Source organism: Salvia splendens, chromosome 16 (genome assembly GCF_004379255.2).
Source record: "Salvia splendens isolate huo1 chromosome 16, SspV2, whole genome shotgun sequence".
NCBI classification, from domain to species: domain Eukaryota; kingdom Viridiplantae; phylum Streptophyta; class Magnoliopsida; order Lamiales; family Lamiaceae; genus Salvia; species Salvia splendens.
The window spans coordinates 27211129-27231775 of NC_056047.1; the positions used below are offsets into that span (position 1 = coordinate 27211129).

Consider the following 20647-nt stretch of genomic DNA (forward strand, 5'->3'; position numbering starts at 1 on the left):
GGTTCGGATATCCATATTTTTTTGACGTGGATACTCGATTCGATACCCTAATTTCTGGGAATAACATCTCCTTTTACAAGTAGATGATAACATCCATGTCCTCTTAAATATTTCCATGATGAAATTATTCATAGTTCTTGGGCTTGTTTATTTTTCTTTAGTGGGTACGGATTTTAAATTAGTGCAACTAATAATGCAATTCCAAGTGTGGTTGGCGTTAAATTATGCTCTTCCGATTCTCACGTAACCACGAAAATTACATACTCGTTAGATTTTCTCCATTTCATAAAAGATTTAGCTATTAAAAAAAATTTAGAACTTATTGATATTAACACTGCCATAAACATGACGTAATTCGCTATAACAGAACCCGAAACTTTCAAGAATAAAATGCATTTATTATATTCCCCTTCACTCCCTTATTGAATAAGTCCATGAAATCGAAATAAATGTAGGATAAAGAAACTATCTACCACTTCAAATTTCAAGCATCAAATCTCCAAGTCGTGGAGTAATTTATTTTTAAATTTCAGGCATGGAAAATGTGGAGTGGGGGTAACGGTTTTGAGTTTCATGGAGGAAAGCATCGCAGAAGGGAGACGGAGGAAGAAATGGTTCGATGCATTCTGTTGAAGGGAGGAATTATATTCAGTCAAGTATATACAAGGAGAGGGAGTACAAACTCATATAGGCAGAGAGCATTCTACATATGGTAAGATATATACATGATTTACCCTAGCTAAAATTAGGGAAAGAAATTATAATTGATTCCGTAATCTTCGTGTATCTTCCGTGATTTTGTATATCTTCCAACACTCCCATCAAGTTAAGTAAGGGGATTTCCCATTTCTTAAACTTGCCTATACTCACCAAAACTTCCGCATCACTGCTTTCGTGGGGAGGGCTATCTGCTAGCTGGTCTTTTGAACGGACATTGGGAGATCTATTCACATCTTGACATTAACAATGCCTTCTCTATGGTGATCTAGAGGAAGAAATTTATATGAATTTATCCACTGGGCTTCTGTTGAGGAGGCACTAATCCTACAGTAAAGCTTGTATGCAGGCTCAAGAAGTCACTTTATGGTTTAAATAGTAATGTGAATCTTATGGATTCAAGACACATATGTTTGCCCCGGACTTGCTCTTGTAAATATTTCAATAACCCAAACAAACCCAACAAGAAATTAAACAAAAAAATGGTGGAAAAGGAGAAGGTGAAGGTGTTATGATTTAGATAGATGCTTGGAACCTATGGACCTTCTACAAAACAATGAAGACAAACCCAAGGCAACTTTCACCAAAGCAAGAATCTAATGGCTCCACAAAACTAGTAACACAAGAACTAGAATTGCATACCTTAACATTCAATCTAAGCCCGACAATAGATTAAAATGCAACCACAAGGGATTTTGATAAATCTTCAAAGATGAAGAGAATGCTCACAATGGAGTCTTTGGTAGGTTTATAAAATGTTCAAAAGCTGCTCAAGAAAAAACCCTAACATGTCTATTTATACTAGAAGTGAAAAAGGAGCAAAATAAAACAATTCTTGGTAAAAAAGACAATTGATCTCTCGACAAAAACGCCCGACGGGCGTTTTGCATGAGGAAAAACGCCCGCCCGCACGTTTTGTTCTGCATTGCGCGGCTTTCTTAAAACGACCATAGCTTCCTCATCCTGGATCCGATTGAGGCATGCAAGATACCCACGCGAAGCTCTTTCGACGATGAAGACAATGGTTGTCTTAGGAGAGGATTTGGACTTTATCTTCATAGTGAAATTCCAGTTTGAATCAGACCTCCCAATCCGGCTAGGCTCCTTGCCATGTCTCCACCCTCTTCTCAGACCCCAATCAACCCATGGCCCTCGATGTCATTGTATCCTATGATTGTGAATACCCGGATTCACATCATCCTCTCCTTCTTTGTGAAAGGATTTGTCCTCAAATCCGGTTCTTCGATCCTTCTTTGGGACACCCGGATTCACATCATCCCCTCCTTCTTTTGAAGGATTTGTCCTCAAATCCAGTCCGCGCGTACCTACAAGAGTAAACACGAACATATCAAGTATCATAGGACGATAAAAGAGATAAAAGGGATGAAGACCACAACAACCTCCAACTCTAACCTCAAGATCATACAAGGGAAGGTCATTAACAACCATTAACACCTCAGTCATGCCCAAGTAAGTGCTATTCCACAAATTGGCAAACTTATATGCAACACATAGAGTAGGTTCATCACAATTCACATCAAGTTTGCAAGAAGATATATCAATCAACAAACAAATTTTTATCAAAAATGATTTCACTCAATTGCCCCAACAATTTCAAAACATGAGCACAAATATGAGAACAATACATTGTCATGCCATTAGTCACAACACAAACCACATGTGACATGTGAGTGGCAAAATCCTTCACAAAACGGCCATAAAACATTCCAATCCCATTAAAGGGTTTAACCATTTCGCAACGAGAATATAGCAAACACCAAGTTCTAAATTCATCAATAATTTCACTCCTCTTGGTTCTACTATTCCCATCCACATAATCATGAAGCACAAAATCACCAACAAACGAAAGCTTAGTTATCTTTGTATGAAAGGAAGTCATTCCAATATTCAATATAGAATCCACGAGAAAAATCTCATGTCTATTAATACTTGGATTTATCAAGAAATGATCAACATACGAAGCAAAGATGGATTTATGATTTAACAACTTAAGCTCTTGATGCCACATATCACACACATCAATAATGACAAATCGATCAACACAAATAAGCTTCTCTAATCCAACCACATTCAAAGGGGCATCAAAAGGAGACAAGGCTAGTGCACTTGAACCTTTGGCAAGGAGTTCCTCGACTTGCTCTTGTTCTTCTTGATCCATCACCGTAGCGTAGTCTCCAAGACAAGTGCAACATGATGCCCACTCCCGTGCCTTCACTTTTGCTTCCTACAAATTCATCAACACAAAAAGACATACAAGAAGTGTTAGTGGGTAAAAGCTTATATTCCTCACCAAGGGCAAAGGGTAAAGGATTATCTAGTGCCCCACCCAAGGTGGCCTTAGAATCTAACAAGCACCCTTCACTCACTTGTGCTTGTGGTTTTCTCTCATTTGGTGTTTATCTTTTCTCTCACCCCCTCCACTCTCTCTTGACTTTTTCATCTCACGCTCAAGTCTTTTTTCACACTCACTTGGCTTTTTAGGCTCACTTTCACTCTCAAGCCTTTTTTCTCTCTCTCGGTTCTCTCTCAAGCGCTTGTTTCCATTAGCAACCTCATGTAGCTTTGGTTTGGTGTTCAAGATTTGAGGGCATTCAACGGCTCACATTCATCTTCGGCTTCCACTATGCTAGACACGCCATCATTGAAAGTTGGGCGTGCGTCTCCTTCATATATGGCTGTGGACTCTTTTTCATCATCACATTGCTCTTCATCTTCGTTGGCAACAAAATTCACCCTATATTTGACACGCTCTTTAACAATGCGGTTAACATTGTCACGTTCACTTTGAATCAAGCTCTTTGAAGGAGGCGAAATTGGATGACAACCATGACGAAACCTTCGTTCGATAGCTAGAATGAGATAGGTCCACCTTCTTTAGGGAAATGCTCCTTTGGCTCGTGTCACCATCACCACCAGTCGGGGGTTAAAGCCTTTCCAACTCGAAGTAGTGTTTTCTTGGATGAACTTGCTTGTTTTATAGAGACACTATCTTTAAGCATGGTATAGGTACTAGCTTGCATGTGGACAACACGGTATCTATCTTGTCCACCTTATTTATCAAAGTGGCCAACATCTCCTCAATTGAGGACTCGGCATACGAACCCATATGATGTACCTATAAAACAAAATGTACAAAACTAGGGACAAGTCCCTTTTGTTAGTAACACAAATAACCACACACACACCCGAGAATTGAGAATTTAGTGAGGAGCTCACTTCCCATATTTTGTACCCCTTTTCCCCCAAAACTCACACCCAATGTCACTCTCGGAGGGCTTAGAAATTTTGGTGGCTAGGATACTCTCCCTCACTTGCTCTCAAGATGATAATCCACAAGGGTAGCACAATTCACAAACAAGATATGCAACTAGGCAAGTAATACTAGTTCTAGAAGCCAAAAGATAAGTGAAAGTAAGGTGCTAGGCCAATGGGACAAATCAACAAACACTTTGTGTGCACAATTTCACCCAACAACAATAGACCCACAATTGATGTACTTTTGGTCTACAACTTTGGAACAATCACATTGACATACCCAAGAACACATATATCAATTTATAGCTAAAGCCCATGGATATATTTTGAAGTATCTTTTTTTTTTATAATTTTCTAATAATTACAAGAACAAGAACCAATGGCTCTTGATACCAAATAATGTGAATCTTAAGGATTCAAGACACATATGTTTGCCCCGGACTTGCTCTTGTAAATATTTCAATAACCCAAACAAACCCAACAAGAAATGAAACAATAAAAATGGTGGAAAAGGGAGAAGGTGAAGGTGTTATGATTTAGATAGATGCTTGGAACCTATGGACCTTCTACAAAACAATGAAGACAACCCAAGGCAACTTTCATCACCAAAGCAAGAATCTAATGGCTCCACAAAACTAGCAACACAAGAACTAGAATTGCATACCTTAACATTCAATCTAAGCCCGACAATAGATTAAAATACAACCACAAGGGATTTTGATAAATCTTCAAAGATGAAGAGGAATGCTCACAATGGAGTCTTTGTTAGGTTTACAAAATGTTCAAAAGCTGCTCAAGAAAAAACCCTAACATGTCTATTTATACTAGAAGTGAAAAAGGAGCAAAATAAAATAATTCTTGGTAAAAAAGACACATCCCGGACAAAACGCCTGATCGGGCGTTTCCCTAGGTTCATTCGCCCGCCCGAGCGAATTTCTGGACAAAAACTGATCTCTCGACCAAAACGCCCGACCGGGCGTTTTGCATGAGGAAAAACGCCAAGACAATGGTACCTAAAACTCTCTGAAGATTTAGCTAATTTTGGTCTTCAACAATCAGCCTCAGACCACTCCTTCTTCTTCAAACATGACAACATCTGTTTCTTTGGCATTGTTGTATATGTAGATGACATTTTGATAGCTACAAAACAACCCTGATCAGATAGAAAAATTCAAGGAATTTTGACTCTACACTTCAGGTTAAAGACCTTGGAGTCCCAAAATACTTTCTTGGTTTGGAGATTGCAAGAAACAAGAAAGGGATCATGATCTCTCAGAGAAAATATGCCATGGATCTGATCAGAGATGCAGGGCTATTGGGATGCAAGCCCTCTCATGTTCCTATGGATCCTCTAAAACAGCTCAAACAAGATTCTGGTAACTTGATGGAGGATCCATCTAAGTATAGAAGATTGATTGGAAGATTGCTATACTTGTGTATAACTAGGGCGGATATAACTTTTGCGGTTCACAAACTCAGTCAATTTGTGTCAAAACCTTGTGAAAAACATTGGGAGGCTGGTGAAAAGGTCCTAAGATATCTGAAGGACACACCTGGGCACAGTTTATTCTACTCAAGTGCTGCTAATTCTATACTTAGCAATTTTCTCAGATGCTGACTGGGCAGCATGTCCAGACACTCGAAGATCAATGACTGGTTATTGTTTATTTCTTGGAACATCATTAATCTCCCGGAGGGCAAAGAAACAACATACCATATCAAGATCATCAGCAGAAGCTGAATATCGTGCTATGGCACAAGCATCTTGTGAGGTAGTGTGGGCCACTGCATAGCTGAATAATTTTGGGGTCGAAAGAAGAAGGGCGGTGCCCCTATTTGTGATAATCAAGCTACAGTATATATATGCTCAAATCCAGTTTTCCATGAACGCACTAAACACATAGAGATTGATTGCCACACGGTGCGAGAGAAGTACTTGGAAGGAGTCATCAAACCAATGCACATCAGAAATCACTTGCAGTTAGCTAACATATTCACCAAGCCCTTAGGAGCATCTGTGTAATACCCGCTTTTATTATTACCTTTTCATGATAAGATGTTGTTTGAGAACGAGCAGATGATATGATAGACAGTGAATAAAAAAAATCTGTATTTGTTTTGATTGGTTGCGACTGGAAATATTAAATACTTGAATTGTTGTTGGTTAATCGTGTGGTGTAAGTAGTCGACGAGAATGACGTGTGATTTGTCGATGGAAAAATTTGAGCGTTCGTTAGTATTTGGAATAACACCAAAGTACTAAAATAAAATACCACAATTTAATCAATACTCAAAATCAAATATTTCGCCCTATCCCTTTTATCTATTTTGTTAATTATTTCTGCCGTCAAATATTTGGTTAAATAATTCTCCTAACTTCTCCCACACGGTTTACCCCATATCCCATCTTTTCTTCAAAATCTCCAACTGAAGAATCAAATCTTTCTTCCTCATTGTAACGCACGCAGTCTTCTTTTCCTCACACATTCTTCCATCCGAAATCTGAGAAAAAAAAAGAAATCGCAAAACACCTTGAGTTTGACATCCAATCTGCCGTTATTTTCTTCTCTTCCTCGAAAGGTATTTTTCTCCTCCTAAACTCCATTAAACAAAACAATTTCGTGTATTAATCGCCAGCCACAATTTCTTAACAGAGGAGAACCGAGAGAGCTCTCAAACCCTCCTATTTTGCTGGCAAGTTTTCTTCTTTCCAAAGGTATACCCCTTTATTTCAGAAACTCTGTACATTCATCCCATGACATAGTCCCATATATTCACAGTAGTTCACAGGAACAAATTCTTTTGAAAATCTGGAAACATGTATGTTGATACATTTTGTTAAAGCCTCGATCTTTAATGCTATTAGAAGTTGCCATTTTGTTTTATCTCTTCAACCTTAATTCTGGAAGATACTTCTGGCCACTAATATTTGATATTTGAATAATTAGAGAATTTAATAAAAGGTTTAGAATGGGGAAAAGGGGATGGGACTTACCTGTTATGCGAGCAGTGCTGCTCGGCGACGGCTGCGAATTGCAGCGGCCATGGACGGCGGCTGCTGGTACAGCAGCGAGCGAGAGGGAGATGGATACTCTGTTTCTGACTTTGGATGAAAATTTGAGGGAGAGAGAGAATCTGTTTAAGGGATTTTTTGTGTCTACTTGGATATAGAGACGAGAACTTGAGCTTGGTATTGAGGGAATTGTTTGTTGTGAATTTGTGGAAGCTGTAATGGTCTGGAATTGCCTATTTGTAGTTGTTTGAGAGGGTTTGAGCCTGTGAATGAGGAAGAATGGGGGAGAGGGAATTGGACTAATGGTTGTAGGAGGAAGAGCCAGTTGCAGTGTGGAGATGATGGATTTGAGAGGTTGCGGTATATGAAGGTTCCGGACTTTGCTCAACCCTTGCTTTCGAGGGTTCAAGACGAGTGTCAGACCACGTGTCTGAGGAACTGCTCATGCATAGCTTATGCTTATGATATTAACATTGGTTGTATGTTTTGGAGTGATAGCTTGATTGACACACAGGAGTTAGACCGTGCTGGTGTTGATCTCTACGTTCGTCTCTCTGCTTCTGAGTTTGGTAAGTTTCTTCAAAATTTTTACTAGTTAATGATGCATCAAGGTTGAATGAATTTAAATGATCTCTATTTTATGCAGATAACCACAAGGAGAGAAAGTTGTTCATTATAATTGCAGTATTTGTGGGTTTTGTATGCATATCTTTTATACTGTTTATTGCTTGGTGGTTGATGAAGTGGAAAGGTGATTGGCCTATTGATATACTATTAGTTTTGAAACATTAAGTATATAAATTGTTGCATGTCACTCTTGAAATGATCATGTCCTTTATCAAATTAATCAGGGAGAAAAGCGCAAGATTCAAGTATTTTGGAATCAGGGCAAATGTTCACGACGGATTCAACTGCAATCGTGCAAAAAAATGAAACAAGGGAGGTTAATATTGGCGATTTGCCAAAGTTCACATTCGAGATGCTTGCTAATGCAACCAACCAGTTCCATGAAGATAATCTTCTTGGGAGGGGAGGTTTTGGTCCTGTTTACAAGGTACAAAAACTTTACAATTAGATGCACTCAGTTTTGAACTGATTGAATGGCAAGATCTTATGATGACTGATGTGTGTTTTGGCAGGGAGTTCTGGCAAATGAGAAAGAAATTGCTGTGAAAAGACTATCTGCAGAATCTGGGCAAGGGATGCAAGAATTCATGAATGAAGTGATAGCCATTTATTTCCAAACTCCAACACAGGAATCCTGTGAAACTGCTGGGAGGTTGTGTAGAGAAAGAAGAAAAGATTCTAATATATGAATACATGCCAAACAAAAGCTTGGATGCTTGTCTCTTTGGTCAGTTCAACGATCTTCATACGCATGTAAAAACATGTTCAACAGAAAGTTTTCATAATCTGTATGTTTTGAACAGGTTCTACCAATTCAACAAAGAGGTTATTAGATTGGAATATGCGTTCCAGCATTATCGAGGGCATTGGGCGAGGCATCCTGTACCTTCACAGAGACTCAAGACTAAGGATCATTCACAGAGACCTCAAGCCAAGTAATGTTCTGCTAGATAAGGACTGGAATCCAAAAATCTCAGATTTTGGGATGCCAAGAATATTTGCAGGCAATGAAGACCATGGCAGTACTGCAAGAGTCATGGGAACATAGTAAGTTGATATTCAACAGTTGTATACAGCTTCGGAGTGCTGATTCTTGAGATTATAAAAGGGAAAAAGAACACACACTATTTCAATGATGAATTGTCCTTGAGTCTCATAGGATGTGTAAGCAGTTGTAAAATTTTTTATAATAGTTTGAAACTATTCCTGGTAGTTAAATAAGTTATGCTTGAATTTCAGGCATGGAAAATGTGGAATGAGGGTAACGGTTTGAGTTTCGTGGAGGAAAGCATCGTAAGTAGGGAGACGGAGGAAGAGATGGTTCGATGCATTCAGATAGGCCTACTGTGTGTGCAAGAATATCCCAAGGATAGACCTTCCATTGAAATCGTGCTTTCGATGCTAAGTGGTGATATTGTGGAGCTACCAGTGCCTAAGCAGCCAGTGTTTGCGGAAAATGGTTCGACACCAGGCCTTAATGGATCAACACAGCAAAATATTTACTCCAATAACGGGCTCACTCTCAGCGTGCTTGAGGGACGATGAATATATTAATTGTTATCCCTTCTTGCTTTGTAGTAGTACTACAATTTTGTTTCCTAGAGCTGTTTGTATTGTTAATGTCCTTTCTTTTTATATTAATTAAAGATGAGTACCCGAAATAGATCCAAGAACATCTTACTGAAAGTTGTGTAGCTATGAAAAGATTCGACGAGGAATGAGACGCCAAAACTATATATACCAACCAAATATTGATTTAGAACGTGAAAACACTATAAAAAAAATAGAATATCAATCAAAAGTGAATAATATAATGAGAGTTGGAAAAAGATTCATCGTCCATCAAGCACACTAATAGTGAGCTCGTAGCTTGTGTAAACATTCTGGTCTGTTGATCCATTTTCCGAAAGCACTGGCTGCTTTGGTGCTGCCAGCTCCACGATATCATGATTCAACATCGAAAGCACCATTTCAATGGAAGGTCTATCCTTGGGATGTTCTTGGACACAAAGCAGCCCTATCTGAATGCATCGAACCATCTCTTCCTCTGTCTCATTACTTGCGATGCTTTCCTCCACAAAACTCAAACCGTTACCCTCACTCCACATTTTCCAAGCCTGAAATTCAAACATAAATAATTCAATGGCTGGATTAGTTTCACAATAATATTTGAAAGTTGGGAAGTGCTTACACATCCAATTAGGCTCAAGGACCATTCATCATTGAAATAGTGTGTGTTCTTTTTTCCTATTATAATCTCCAATATCAGCACTCCAAAGCTGTAGACATCAGATTTTTCAGAAAATCTGCCTTCCATTCCGTATTCTGGCGCCATGTATCCGCTGTAAAATTATCTCACCGTGTTAGCAAAACTTACTGGTTTATTCTTAGCATGGTAACTGATTAAGACCAACTTACTATGTTCCCATGACTCTTGCAGTATTGCATTGGTCTTCATTGTCTCTGAATATTCTTGCAATGCCAAAATCCGAGATTTTGGGATTCCAGTCTTGGTCTAGCAGGACATTACTTGGTTTCAGGTCTCTGTGAATGACCCTTAGTCTTGAGTCTCTGTGAAGATACAGGATGCCTCGACTTATGCCTTCGATAATGTTGTAACGCATATTCCAATCTAACAACTTCTTTGTCGGATTCGTATGACCAAAGAGACAAGCATCCAAGCTTTTGTTTGGCATGTATTCATATACCAGAATCTTCTCTTCTTTCTCAACACAACCTCCCAGCAGTTTGACAAGATTCTTGTGTTGGAGTTTGGAAATCAGAATCACTTCATTCATGAATTCTTGCATTCCTTGTCCGGAGTCTGCTGATAGTCTCTTTACAGCGATTTCTTTCCCATTTGCCAGAATCCCCTACCAAAATACACATCAAACATCGTATGATCTTACTGTTCATTCTATTGGTGCTGAATTGAGAACATCTAACAATTAAAGTTTTTGTACCATGTAAACAGCCCTTCCAAGAAGGTTATCTTCATGGAACTGGTTTGTTGCATTAGCAAGCATCTTGAAAGTGAACTTTGGCAAATCACCTATATTAACTTCCTTTGTTTCATCTTTTAGCACGATTGCAGTTGAATCCATCGTGAACATCTGTCCTGCTTCCAAAATACTTGAATCTTGCGCTTTGCTCCCTGATTAATTTGATAAAGAACATGATCATTTCAAGAGTGAGATGCAGCAATATATATTTGTTGAGTGAAAAGCAATACTAATAGGTCAATCACCTTTCCTCTTCACTATAAACCACCAAGCAATAAACATCACAACAGATATGCAAACAAACCCACAGCAACTCCAATTATGATGTACAACTTTCTCTCCTTGTGGCTATCTGCATGCAGAAACAGATCATTCAACCTTGATACTTTATCATTAACTAGTACAAACTATGAAGGAAATTACCGAATTCAGAAGCAGAGAGACGAACGTAGAGGTCAACACCAACACCATCGAACTCCTGAGTGTCAATCAAGGTATCACTCCAAAACATACAACCAATGTAACTATCATAAGCATAAGCTATGCAGGAGCAGTTCCCCCGACATAAGGCCGCACACTCGTCTTGAACACTGGAAGACGAGGGTTTAGCAAAGTCCGGAACCTTCATATACTGCACCCTCTCAAATCCATCGTCTCCACATCGCAACTGGTTCCTCCTCCTGCAACCACTAGTCCAATTCCCTCTCCCCCATTCTTCCTCATTTACAGGTTCAAACCCTCTCAAACATCTACAAATAGGCGAGCATTGCAGCTACCAAACACCCCACACTTGCCATAAACATCACACTCGTTTTTCGGATAGGCCACCACGTCCCATCTCTTCTCCATTTTATTCCACACCTTTCGTATCACACTTCGTGAAGAATTCCATATGACAATCCCATCAATCGGCGGAGGAGAGAAGAAGATATTGCCAGCACCATCACTATTCACTTGAGCGATCGCATCTAAGTAGGCGTAGAACACGTCCTTTATCCCAAGAAATATCTGCCCGTTCCACGGTCCGCTCCTCCAGTGCGGCCGCCCGTCATTCCACGAGAAAAGCTGCACGGTCCCGCTCATGGCGTCGATGCCCCCTGTAAAGCTCCCCATCCCCGGGTCGGTCTCGTTTTTCCATGCCGTCAGCAGCACCTGTTTCCCGGTGTTTACGTTCTGGCTTATCCTCATTCCCTGAACCATAGCATCCGTAGGATGTGAGAAAGACTCCCACAACGTGTCTCCAGAGTCCTCTTCCCGCAAGACGAGATTCCCAGTATCCAGGATTTGGACGATTGAATTAATGACGGGAGAGGTAGTGGTGAGATTGGTCGACCAAACAGTTCGATTAGTCCCGTCCAAGACGACGAGATTGCCGCCTTTAGACAGAGTAGCGGCGCCGGAAGAATCTTTAAGGGGTGTGTCTCTGTTGGCGACCCAAATCACGGTTTCTTCCGACAAGGAGAAGGAGATTCCTACGTAGCGGTTGGTGGTGTTTGGAGGAGAGAAGAATCTCAATATGTAGTTCTGCTTTGCTGATACCATGGTTTCTCCATCTTTGATCACCACACCGGCTGAAATTGTGTCATTTTGTAAGCTCAAACATACAGTGCTTTGAAGAATTAGAACAAGTGTTGATGTATGAACAAAGAATTGAGTGATTATTTGAGACATCGTACGAGCCAAACACATCCTTATACGCATAAGACCATCCACTACGCGTCCCGCGCCGGGCTCGCGTCTCGTCCCAGAGGGACGGGTCCTCCGCGGGACGCGTTGCAACGACCATCCCGTCCCTAGCCCGCGCCCGTCTCGTCCCGTAGCCCGTCTCGTCGAGACACGGGACGCGCTGTCCGCCACACGCCAGCGACACGTGTCTCGTCCCCATGCGTGCGGACGCCCACTCGCTGGCCCGCGAGTGGGAGTCGTCACTGATGACGCAATAATTCGTTTTTTTTTTAATTCGACTTTTAATAAATAAAAAAAAATTCAAACGGTAATATTACCGTTAAATTTTTATTTTCGTTTTTTTAATTTTTTTTATATATTTTACTCTAGAAATAATCCTATTTCATACTCATTTCAAACACAAACACACATCTATTCCTCTCAAATCCTCTCTATCACTCCAATTTCCATCTTCAATCAATTCAAACAAATGGATCCTTTTGAGCAAATGCGTCAATTAATGGAACAATCACTCGAAGAAGATCGACGACGAGAGGCGGAGGAAGCCGCGCCACCCCCACGACGCTCCCGGAAGTACATCAATCGGAACCGGGAGGAAGCCGCCGCACGGTTAGTACGCGACTACTTCTGCGATAACCCGATTTGGGGAGATACCTACTTCCGTCGCCGTTTTCGCATGCGGAAACCGCTATTTCTCCACATAGCGAATACTTTGGCGGCCAGGGAAGAGTTCTTCCGAGAAGGGTTCGACGCGGTCGGCCGTCCCAGCCACACGACGCTGCAGAAATGTACTGCAGCCATCCGGCAGCTTGCGACTGGACAAACGGCCGACATATTCGACGAATACCTGCACATCGGAGACACCACTGGGCGCATGTGCTTGCTCAACTTCTGCAGAGGCGTCCAGGCAGCCTTCAGTGACGAATTTCTCCGGAGGCCAACCACGGAGGATTGTCAGTTCCTCCTCAACCTGCACGAACAAGTGCACGGATTCCCCGGGATGCTTGGCAGTGTCGATTGCATGCACTGGCAATGGAAGAATTGCCCGGTGGCTTGGAGGGGGTCCTACACGAGCGGCCACAAAGGCACCCACCCAACCGTTGTACTCGAGGCCGTTGCCGACTACCGGCTTTGGATCTGGCACGCGTACTTCGGGGTTCCTGGCTCGAACAACGACGTAAACGTGCTCCAACAGTCCGACCTCTTTATCGAAGTTTTGGATGGTAAAGCGCCGGCCATCAACTTCGTCGCCAACAACCGGCGGTATAAAATGGGGTACTATCTCGCCGACGGCATCTACCCGAAGTGGCCGACCTTCTTGAAGACGTGCGGCAGGCCTGCGAACCCAAAGCAGGCTCTTTTTGCGCAGAAGCAGGAGGCTGCGCGCAAGGATGTGGAGAGGGCGTTCGGGGTTCTCCAAGCGCGCTTCAACATCATCAAAGCCCCGGCTCGTTCGTGGTTCATGGAGAGCATGGTCGACATCATGTATACGTGCATAATCTTGCACAACATGATTGTCCGAGACGAAGGACCGATGCGGGAAATTGGTTCGACCCCGAATCCCCCTGAAGCTCAACCGCAAGTAGTCCGCCGCGAAGTGGAGCGCATCCGTCTATACAAGAACGGTTGGCTATTCGGGCAAGGACACGCGACTCTAACGCCCACACCCAACTCCAAGAGGATCTAATTGAGCACATTTGGAAAAACTTTGGCGGAGCAGATTAAATTATGTCATTTTTATTTTTTTAGAATTTTAATTATGTCTTCGTTTTTTTTAATTTTAAGTTGTAATGTTGTTTTAATTTTAATAAAGTGTGTTTGTTTAAATTGAATTGGGTTAAAAAAAATTATAAATGAAATTGAATGAATAGTAATTAAGGGACGGTATAGAGACGGTTAAGGGACGGAGCGTTGCAGGTTCCGTCCCTTAGTTAAGGGATGGATGAAAAAAGGACAGTGGGGCCCTCAAATAGTGCTCAAATAGTAGTTAAGGGACGGTTTAAGAGACGGTATAGAGACAGCGTAGTGGATGGCCTAAGAACTCATCTTTATAGTTTTGAAGATATAAATAATTGAATAGTAGACGCATGGCAGTAGAGTGGACTTTGATTAATCTTAATTACATCATGTGACATAACGGCATTTTCTTATTTATTTTTTTTAAAAAAATTAACTCCTATACAAGAGGAAATTACAAATAAACTCATATACTATAGAAAGGAGGAAATTACAACAGATGTCAAGAGGGCTCAAACTCGACACCTCATACAATAATGTCTAAGCTTCTTGCTGCTAGGACAAAAATGGGCATATGATTTCCAATAATTGAAGTACTCGCATGGGCATTTTATTTCAAATTTTTTCAATATAATGCATGTACAGTACCGTGTACTTGTGTTGAAATACTTTTGTAATTGTGTTCACATTTGTAATACGCCATGTTAATATACAAAAACCATGAAAATATCATATGATAATGGAATGACAATTTTACCGATTTTATTTGCTATTTATTGAAATTCATGAACTTTAATTTCATCTACTCATCTCAAATCTAGAAGTGTAGATTTAATCATAATTTTGAATTATAATACTATAAATATTATAAGAGGACTACTGGATGGTACATGGGTATTACTCTCTCCGTTCCAGATAGTTTGTCTCACTTTGACCGGACATGAGTTTTAAAAGATGTAATGAAAAGTGAGTTGAAAAGGTTAGTGGAATGTGAGTCCTACTTTTATATATTAGTTTTATAATAAAATGTGAATAAGAATGAATTAGTGGAATATGAGTCCACTACCAAAAATGGTAAAAAGTGAAATGGGACAAACTACGTGGGATGAACCGAAATGGAAAAATAAGACAAACTATCTGGGACGAAGGGAGTAACTATTAAGATCATCTATTCACACTTTAGTGTCCTAATTCCAATTATCACTTTTAATACAATCTTTAATCATTTTATTGCGTTAATTAGAATGAAATGATGTTGTGGTCACCAAGGGGGAGACTTTGAAAATTGATTGCAGGAGACTTGGACTTTTGACTCTTCCAATTAAAGCCAAATAAATTTTGTTTGCAATTGCAGCAGTATCATTTTTCTCCATTTTGTGGGACCGGGGCCTAGTAAGTTGGCTTAATGATTCCGCTCGGTAGAAGAGAATGACACGTAAGAGTAATTTGATTATCACATTGTGATAAAAAAAAATCAAAAAATCATGTTTACTAATTTTATTTCATGTTGAGTTGCGTTTTTCCTAAAATTTTGGTCTATGAGAATGTATCTTAGCCACTTCATAATGCCAAAATTAAATTATATTTCATGATTAACAATTTCACTTTTATCCTAAGTCTAACTTAACTTTAGAAAAATCTTATTGTTGTTTATAACATATTGTATTTTATCTTTATCTTGGATATTGCGATTGGTGTTAATCCATAGTATTATTCAAATATGTAGAATTTGAACTATAATGGCACCAGAAAGTATAGGCATTTAAACAATCAAATTGAGGTATAATTTTGGATTAATTCCCCCTAAAATGGACCGATACATAAAAACACGTATTTTTTTAAAAAATTTGAGACAACATCATGTATTCTATGTTGCCCGATGAATCAATGTAAACATGTGCCCCCATTGTCCGGTGAAAGCCGTGCCCCCATTCTCCGGTCAAAGCCGGGATTGTTTATTAGGCCAGAAATCGGGTTCGGATATCCATATTTTTTTGACGTGGATACTCGATTCGATACCCTAATTTCTGGGAATAACATCTCCTTCTTACAAGTAGATGATAACATCCATGTCCTCTTAAATAATTTCCATGATGAAATTATTTCATAGTTCTTGGGCTTGTTTATTTTTCTTTAGTGGGTACGGATTTTAAATTAGTGCAACTAATAATGCAATTCCAAGTGTGGTTGGCCGTTAAATTATGCTCTTCCGATTCTCACGTAACCACGAAAAATTACATACTCGTTAGAATTTTCTCCATTTCATAAAGATTTTAGCTATTATAAAAAAATTTAGAACTTATTGATATTAACACTGCCATAAACCATGACGTAATTCGCTATAACAGAACCCGCAACTTTCAAGAATAAAATGCATTTATTATATTACCCCTTCACTCCCTTATTGAATAAGTCCATGAAATCGAAATAAATGTAGGATAAAGAAACTATCTACCACTTCAAATTTCAAGCATCAACTCTCAAGTCGTGGAGTAATTTATTTTTAAATTTCAGGCATGGAAAATGTGGAGTGAGGGTAACGGTTTGAGTTTCATGGAGGAAAGCATCGCAAGAAGGGAGACGGAGGAAGAAATGGTTCGATGCATTCTGTTGAAGGGAGGAATTATATTCAGTCAAGTATATACAAAGGAGAGGGAGTACACGCCTCATATAGGCAGAGAGCATTCTACATATGGTAAGATATATACATGATTTACCCTAGCTAAAATTAGGGAAAGAATAATTATAATTGATTCCGTAATCTTCGTGTATCTTCCGTGATTTTGTATATCTTCCAACACTCCCATCAAGTTAAGTAAGGGGATTTCCCATTCTTAACTTGCCTAATACTTCACCAAAACTTCTCGCATCCACTGCTTTCGTGAGGATATCTGCTAGCTGGTCTTTTGAACGGACATATGGGAGATCTATCACTCTTGCTTCTATGTTCTCTTTGATGAAATGTCGATCTACTTCAACATGCTTCGTTCAATCGTGTTGTACCGGATTTTCAGATATACTGATCGCTGCTTTATTGTCACAAAAAAGCTTGCACGACTCCTTTGACATCAAGCCAAGTTCTGTCAGTAATTTCTTTAGCCATAGGATCTCCGTTATCCCACTCTTGATCCCACAAAATTCTGCTTCTGCACTTGATAGGGCTACCACCTTTTGCTTTTTGCTTCTCCAAGTCACCAGATTACCCCCAACGAAGGTAAAGTACCCTGCAGTTGATTTTCGATCATTCGGGTTCCCTGCCCAGTCTGCATCTGTGAACCCATGCACTTCCAAGTTCCCGTGGTTCTCAAATAGGATCACATGCCCTGGTGTTCCCTTCAGATAGCGCACAATTCTTAGGGCTGCTTCCTAGTGATCAACTTGGGGTTTGTGCATGAATTGACTGACTACTCCCACGGCGTATGCAATATCAGGTCTAGTGTGGGAGAGATAGATGATTTTACCCACCAGTCATTGATATCTCGTTTGATGAGTGAGTTCGGCTCCTTCAGTCAGTCGCAGACCGTGGTTCTGCATCATCGGGGTGTCTGCAGGCTTGCAGTCTAGCATTCCTGTTTTAGTCAAGAGGTCCAGAACATACTTCCGTTGGTTTATAAATATTCCCTTCTTTGATCGCATTACTTCAATACCTAGAAAATATTTCAATAGGCCCAGGTCCTTCATCTCGAACTCGGTAAACAAGTTCTCCCTCAACTGTCTGATTTCTTCCTCATCATCCCCAGTAAGGATCATATCATCCACATAAATAATTAGACAAGTGATCTTTCCCTCTTTCCTTTTTATGAACAGAGTATGATCGGAATTACTCTGTTTGTATCCATATTTCTTCATTACCTCATTAAATCTTCCAAACCATGCCCTTGGTGACTGCTTCAAACTGTAAAGTGTCTTTTTGAGTCTACACACCTCCCCTGCCTTGAACTCTCCATCGAACCCTGGTGGAGCTTCCATATAGATTGGCCGAGTCAGCTCTCCATGCAAGAACGCATTAGTTACATCAAACTGATGTAGTGGCCAGTTTTTCGTCGCGGCAATAGAGAACAGTACACGAATAGTGTTCATCTTTGCTACAGGTGAGAAAGTCTCTGCATAATCGACTCCACAGGTTTGAGTATAACCTTTCGCAACCAGTCTTGCTTTGTAACGGTCTATCGATCCATCCGATTTCCTCTTGATGGTAAAAACCCAGCGGCATCCCATGGGTCTAGATCCCTCTGGCCTCATACATACTTCCCACGTTTTATTCTTCATTAGTGCCTTCATTTCCACAAGCATTGCTTCCCTCCAATGTGGGATTTTTATTGCCTCCTCTGCTGTTCGGGGAAGCTCTTCTTCCTCGTATAATGCGGCCATAAAAGCCTTTGCCATTTCGGTCTGATTTACCGTTGCCAAGTTCGCCACTGAATATCTGCTTTTCTTGGATATACGCTCGGGACTGTATCTTTTAGATGGAACACCCCTTGTGCTCCTGTCTGGGAGTATGTATTGTCCAGTGTCCCCATCAATCGCAGCATTCTCCGTGTGTTCTACATCAGTATTGTTAGGAATAGTTGCACTATTGACATCAGTTTCAGTGGTTACCCCGAATATCACTGGAGAAGAATGGTCGGGTGTGGGTGACTGAGGAGGCTCTGCTGGTGACAAGACGGGCTCGACGACAGTGGTAGTTGTCTCTGTTGGTTCCGCCGCAGGGTCGCTTGGTGATGACACAAACCAATTTAGGGGTCCACTTGACCGATCAATAGTTCTACTCTCCCCCTGACCACTAAGATTGGTGTAGTAGTACTCACACTCCAAGAAGTTACAGTTCATGGTCGTTATAATCTTCCTAGACGATGGATCATAGTACCTATATCCTTTCTGATTTATTCCAGAAAACACACTTTATTGCGCACGCGGAAAATTTTGTTCTCTCGTGTTTAGGTACATGGACATATACCGAGCATCCAAAGATTTTAAGGGGTAGGGTAAGGGGTTCAGGCACATCGGCTAGAGAAGACAAAAGATGCAACGGAGTTTTCATTTTTAAGATTTTCGTAGGGAGACGGTTCACCAAATAAACAGATGTAGCAACAGCTTCAGGCCATAAAAATTTGGAACATTTGAGTCAAAAAACAAAGCACGAGTTATTTCCATAATGATCCTATTCTTTCTTTCGGCCACTCCGTTTTGTTCGAGGGTATAGGGGCACGAGGTTTGGTGAACTAACCCTTTATCCATGAAAAACTTTGACATGTCCCTGTTAACAAATTCCCTCCCATTATCAGACCTAAGGACCTTTATAGTTGTCTGAAATTGGGTCTCGATCAGTTTGTAAAAAAGGACAAATTTTTCATAAACTTCAGATTTGTTTTTCAAAAAATATACCCACGTCATTCTTGAACAATCATCCACAAATAATACGAAATTTCTAAAACCATGATCACCAATAACGGGCACGGGGCCCCAGACATCAGCATGCACGAGTGAAAAAAGACTCTTAACACGAGTTTTAGTAGACTTAAACGATTGTCTGTGGCTTTTCACCAAAACACATTACTCACAATCAAAATCCTTAAGATTAGAAAAATTTGGAAAAAGTAGTTTAAAATAACCAAGAGATGGATGACTTAAACGTCTATGCCACAACCAAGCATCTCGAGTAGCAGATCCATGAGCCAGCATTGCTGCACTGTCTTGGTGAGCCATCTCGTCAACATAGTAGAGGCCTTGACGCTCAGTGTCACGCCCAATTATTGTTAGAGTTTTGTATACTAGAAATCACCTTTCGAGTGATTGGATACTGTAAAACTCTAATGGCTATTTTCCAATAAATGCAACAGATTATTTTTGTCATAATGTTGTTATGTTTTACATTTAATGGTTGTTTATTGCATATTTAAATGTATGAGCAAACGTAACAAAGTCTAAGTCTTTGTTTTAGTAGACCGGTTGTGGGCGTCGTTCAATTTAAGGTAACACGGTCAGTTCTAAACAAAGAAAAATAAGAATTTCACAACCTAGATAGGCCTAGACTACCTATCGCGAAAGGTTGCAATGTCAGTCCGATTATTTCTAAACCTTATTGAAATAAGATGACATTGGTGTGGTATAGCACTGAATGGATCTAACAGCAAGACGAGTCTTTATGCTATCTACTGAAAGACGAGGTCTTGAGAATTAATTTCTTAATCAATGTACGTTAGCATTGAGCATACGATATTGAGTATCTACTACTTTGACTTACCAAAGGTGTGGGTTTTTCGTAACCCAACGATCCAGGTATATTGGGTAGTGGTGATCATTATCTAGAGGTGCTAGGATTGCTATTATGTTGAAACGTTCGCGAGGAGAGTCTCGTTTGATAACATCCACAAGAGGAGCTCGAAATGAGGTTTTATTATTCAGAACCTAGCTAGTTGGAGTTTAATTACTCTATGAATAATAAATAAGAGTTTCTTGCTAAGTCCACTCTTGGAATTCGAAATATGTTAATTAATTAAGTCTATAGCAGACATTAATTAATTAATGGGTATTTCTATCTTAAGCGCGGGAAATGAACCAAATAAATTAAAGGAAACCCGGAATACTT

At 40.2% G+C, this 20647-nt stretch overlaps 4 protein-coding genes and 1 pseudogene across 4 annotated transcripts; 3 read left to right on the forward strand and 2 right to left on the reverse strand.

The window, feature by feature from the left end:
- Positions 1-5257: 5257 nt before the first annotated feature.
- LOC121770432 (uncharacterized mitochondrial protein AtMg00810-like) lies at positions 5258-5786 on the forward strand. The gene is made up of 2 exons (XM_042167162.1): positions 5258-5555; positions 5605-5786. Exons 1-2 carry the CDS (start codon positions 5258-5260, stop codon positions 5784-5786), a joined length of 480 nt encoding a protein of 159 aa, XP_042023096.1.
- A 585-nt stretch (positions 5787-6371) lies between these two features.
- LOC121771620 lies at positions 6372-9296 on the forward strand (annotated as a pseudogene).
- A 55-nt stretch (positions 9297-9351) lies between these two features.
- On the reverse strand, positions 9352-11263 carry LOC121770433 (G-type lectin S-receptor-like serine/threonine-protein kinase At1g11330). Its single transcript, XM_042167163.1, has 6 exons — positions 11084-11263; positions 10881-10983; positions 10597-10787; positions 10052-10506; positions 9825-9975; positions 9352-9750 (listed from the first exon to the last, which is right to left on the reverse strand). Exons 1-6 carry the CDS (start codon positions 11261-11263, stop codon positions 9466-9468), a joined length of 1365 nt encoding a protein of 454 aa, XP_042023097.1. The 3' UTR covers positions 9352-9465.
- Positions 10939-12296, reverse strand: LOC121771622 (G-type lectin S-receptor-like serine/threonine-protein kinase At1g11300). The gene is made up of 2 exons (XM_042168451.1): positions 11059-12296; positions 10939-10987 (listed from the first exon to the last, which is right to left on the reverse strand). The coding sequence occupies exon 1, from the start codon at positions 12175-12177 to the stop codon at positions 11377-11379; it is 801 nt and encodes a 266-aa protein (XP_042024385.1). The 5' UTR covers positions 12178-12296; the 3' UTR covers positions 10939-10987; positions 11059-11376.
- A 587-nt stretch (positions 12297-12883) lies between these two features.
- LOC121771627 (protein ALP1-like) lies at positions 12884-13843 on the forward strand (the record flags this gene model as incomplete). Its single annotated transcript, XM_042168460.1, has 1 exon — positions 12884-13843. A coding segment is annotated over one exon (960 nt), but the record flags the coding sequence as incomplete, so codon positions are not given.
- Positions 13844-20647: the final 6804 nt, after the last annotated feature.

Bases quoted from the DNA above. Each gene is read 5' to 3' on its own strand.
- LOC121770432 (XM_042167162.1), top strand. From the start codon at position 5,258: ATGATCTCTCAGAGAAAATATGCCATGGATCTGATCAGAGATGCAGGG. The intron at 5,556-5,604 runs GTTTATTCTACT...CAATTTTCTCAG, and splicing joins GAAGGACACACCTGGGCACA to ATGCTGACTGGGCAGCATGT.
- LOC121770433 (XM_042167163.1), bottom strand. From the start codon at position 11,263: ATGAAGGTTCCGGACTTTGCTAAACCCTCGTCTTCCAGTGTTCAAGAC. The intron at 10,984-11,083 runs GTTCGTCTCTCT...GCATGCAGATAG, and splicing joins GTGTTGGTGTTGACCTCTAC to CCACAAGGAGAGAAAGTTGT. The intron at 10,507-10,596 runs GTACAAAAACTT...GTATTTTGGTAG, and splicing joins TTGGAAGGGCTGTTTACATG to GGGATTCTGGCAAATGGGAA.
- LOC121771622 (XM_042168451.1), bottom strand. From the start codon at position 12,177: ATGGTATCAGCAAAGCAGAACTACATATTGAGATTCTTCTCTCCTCCA.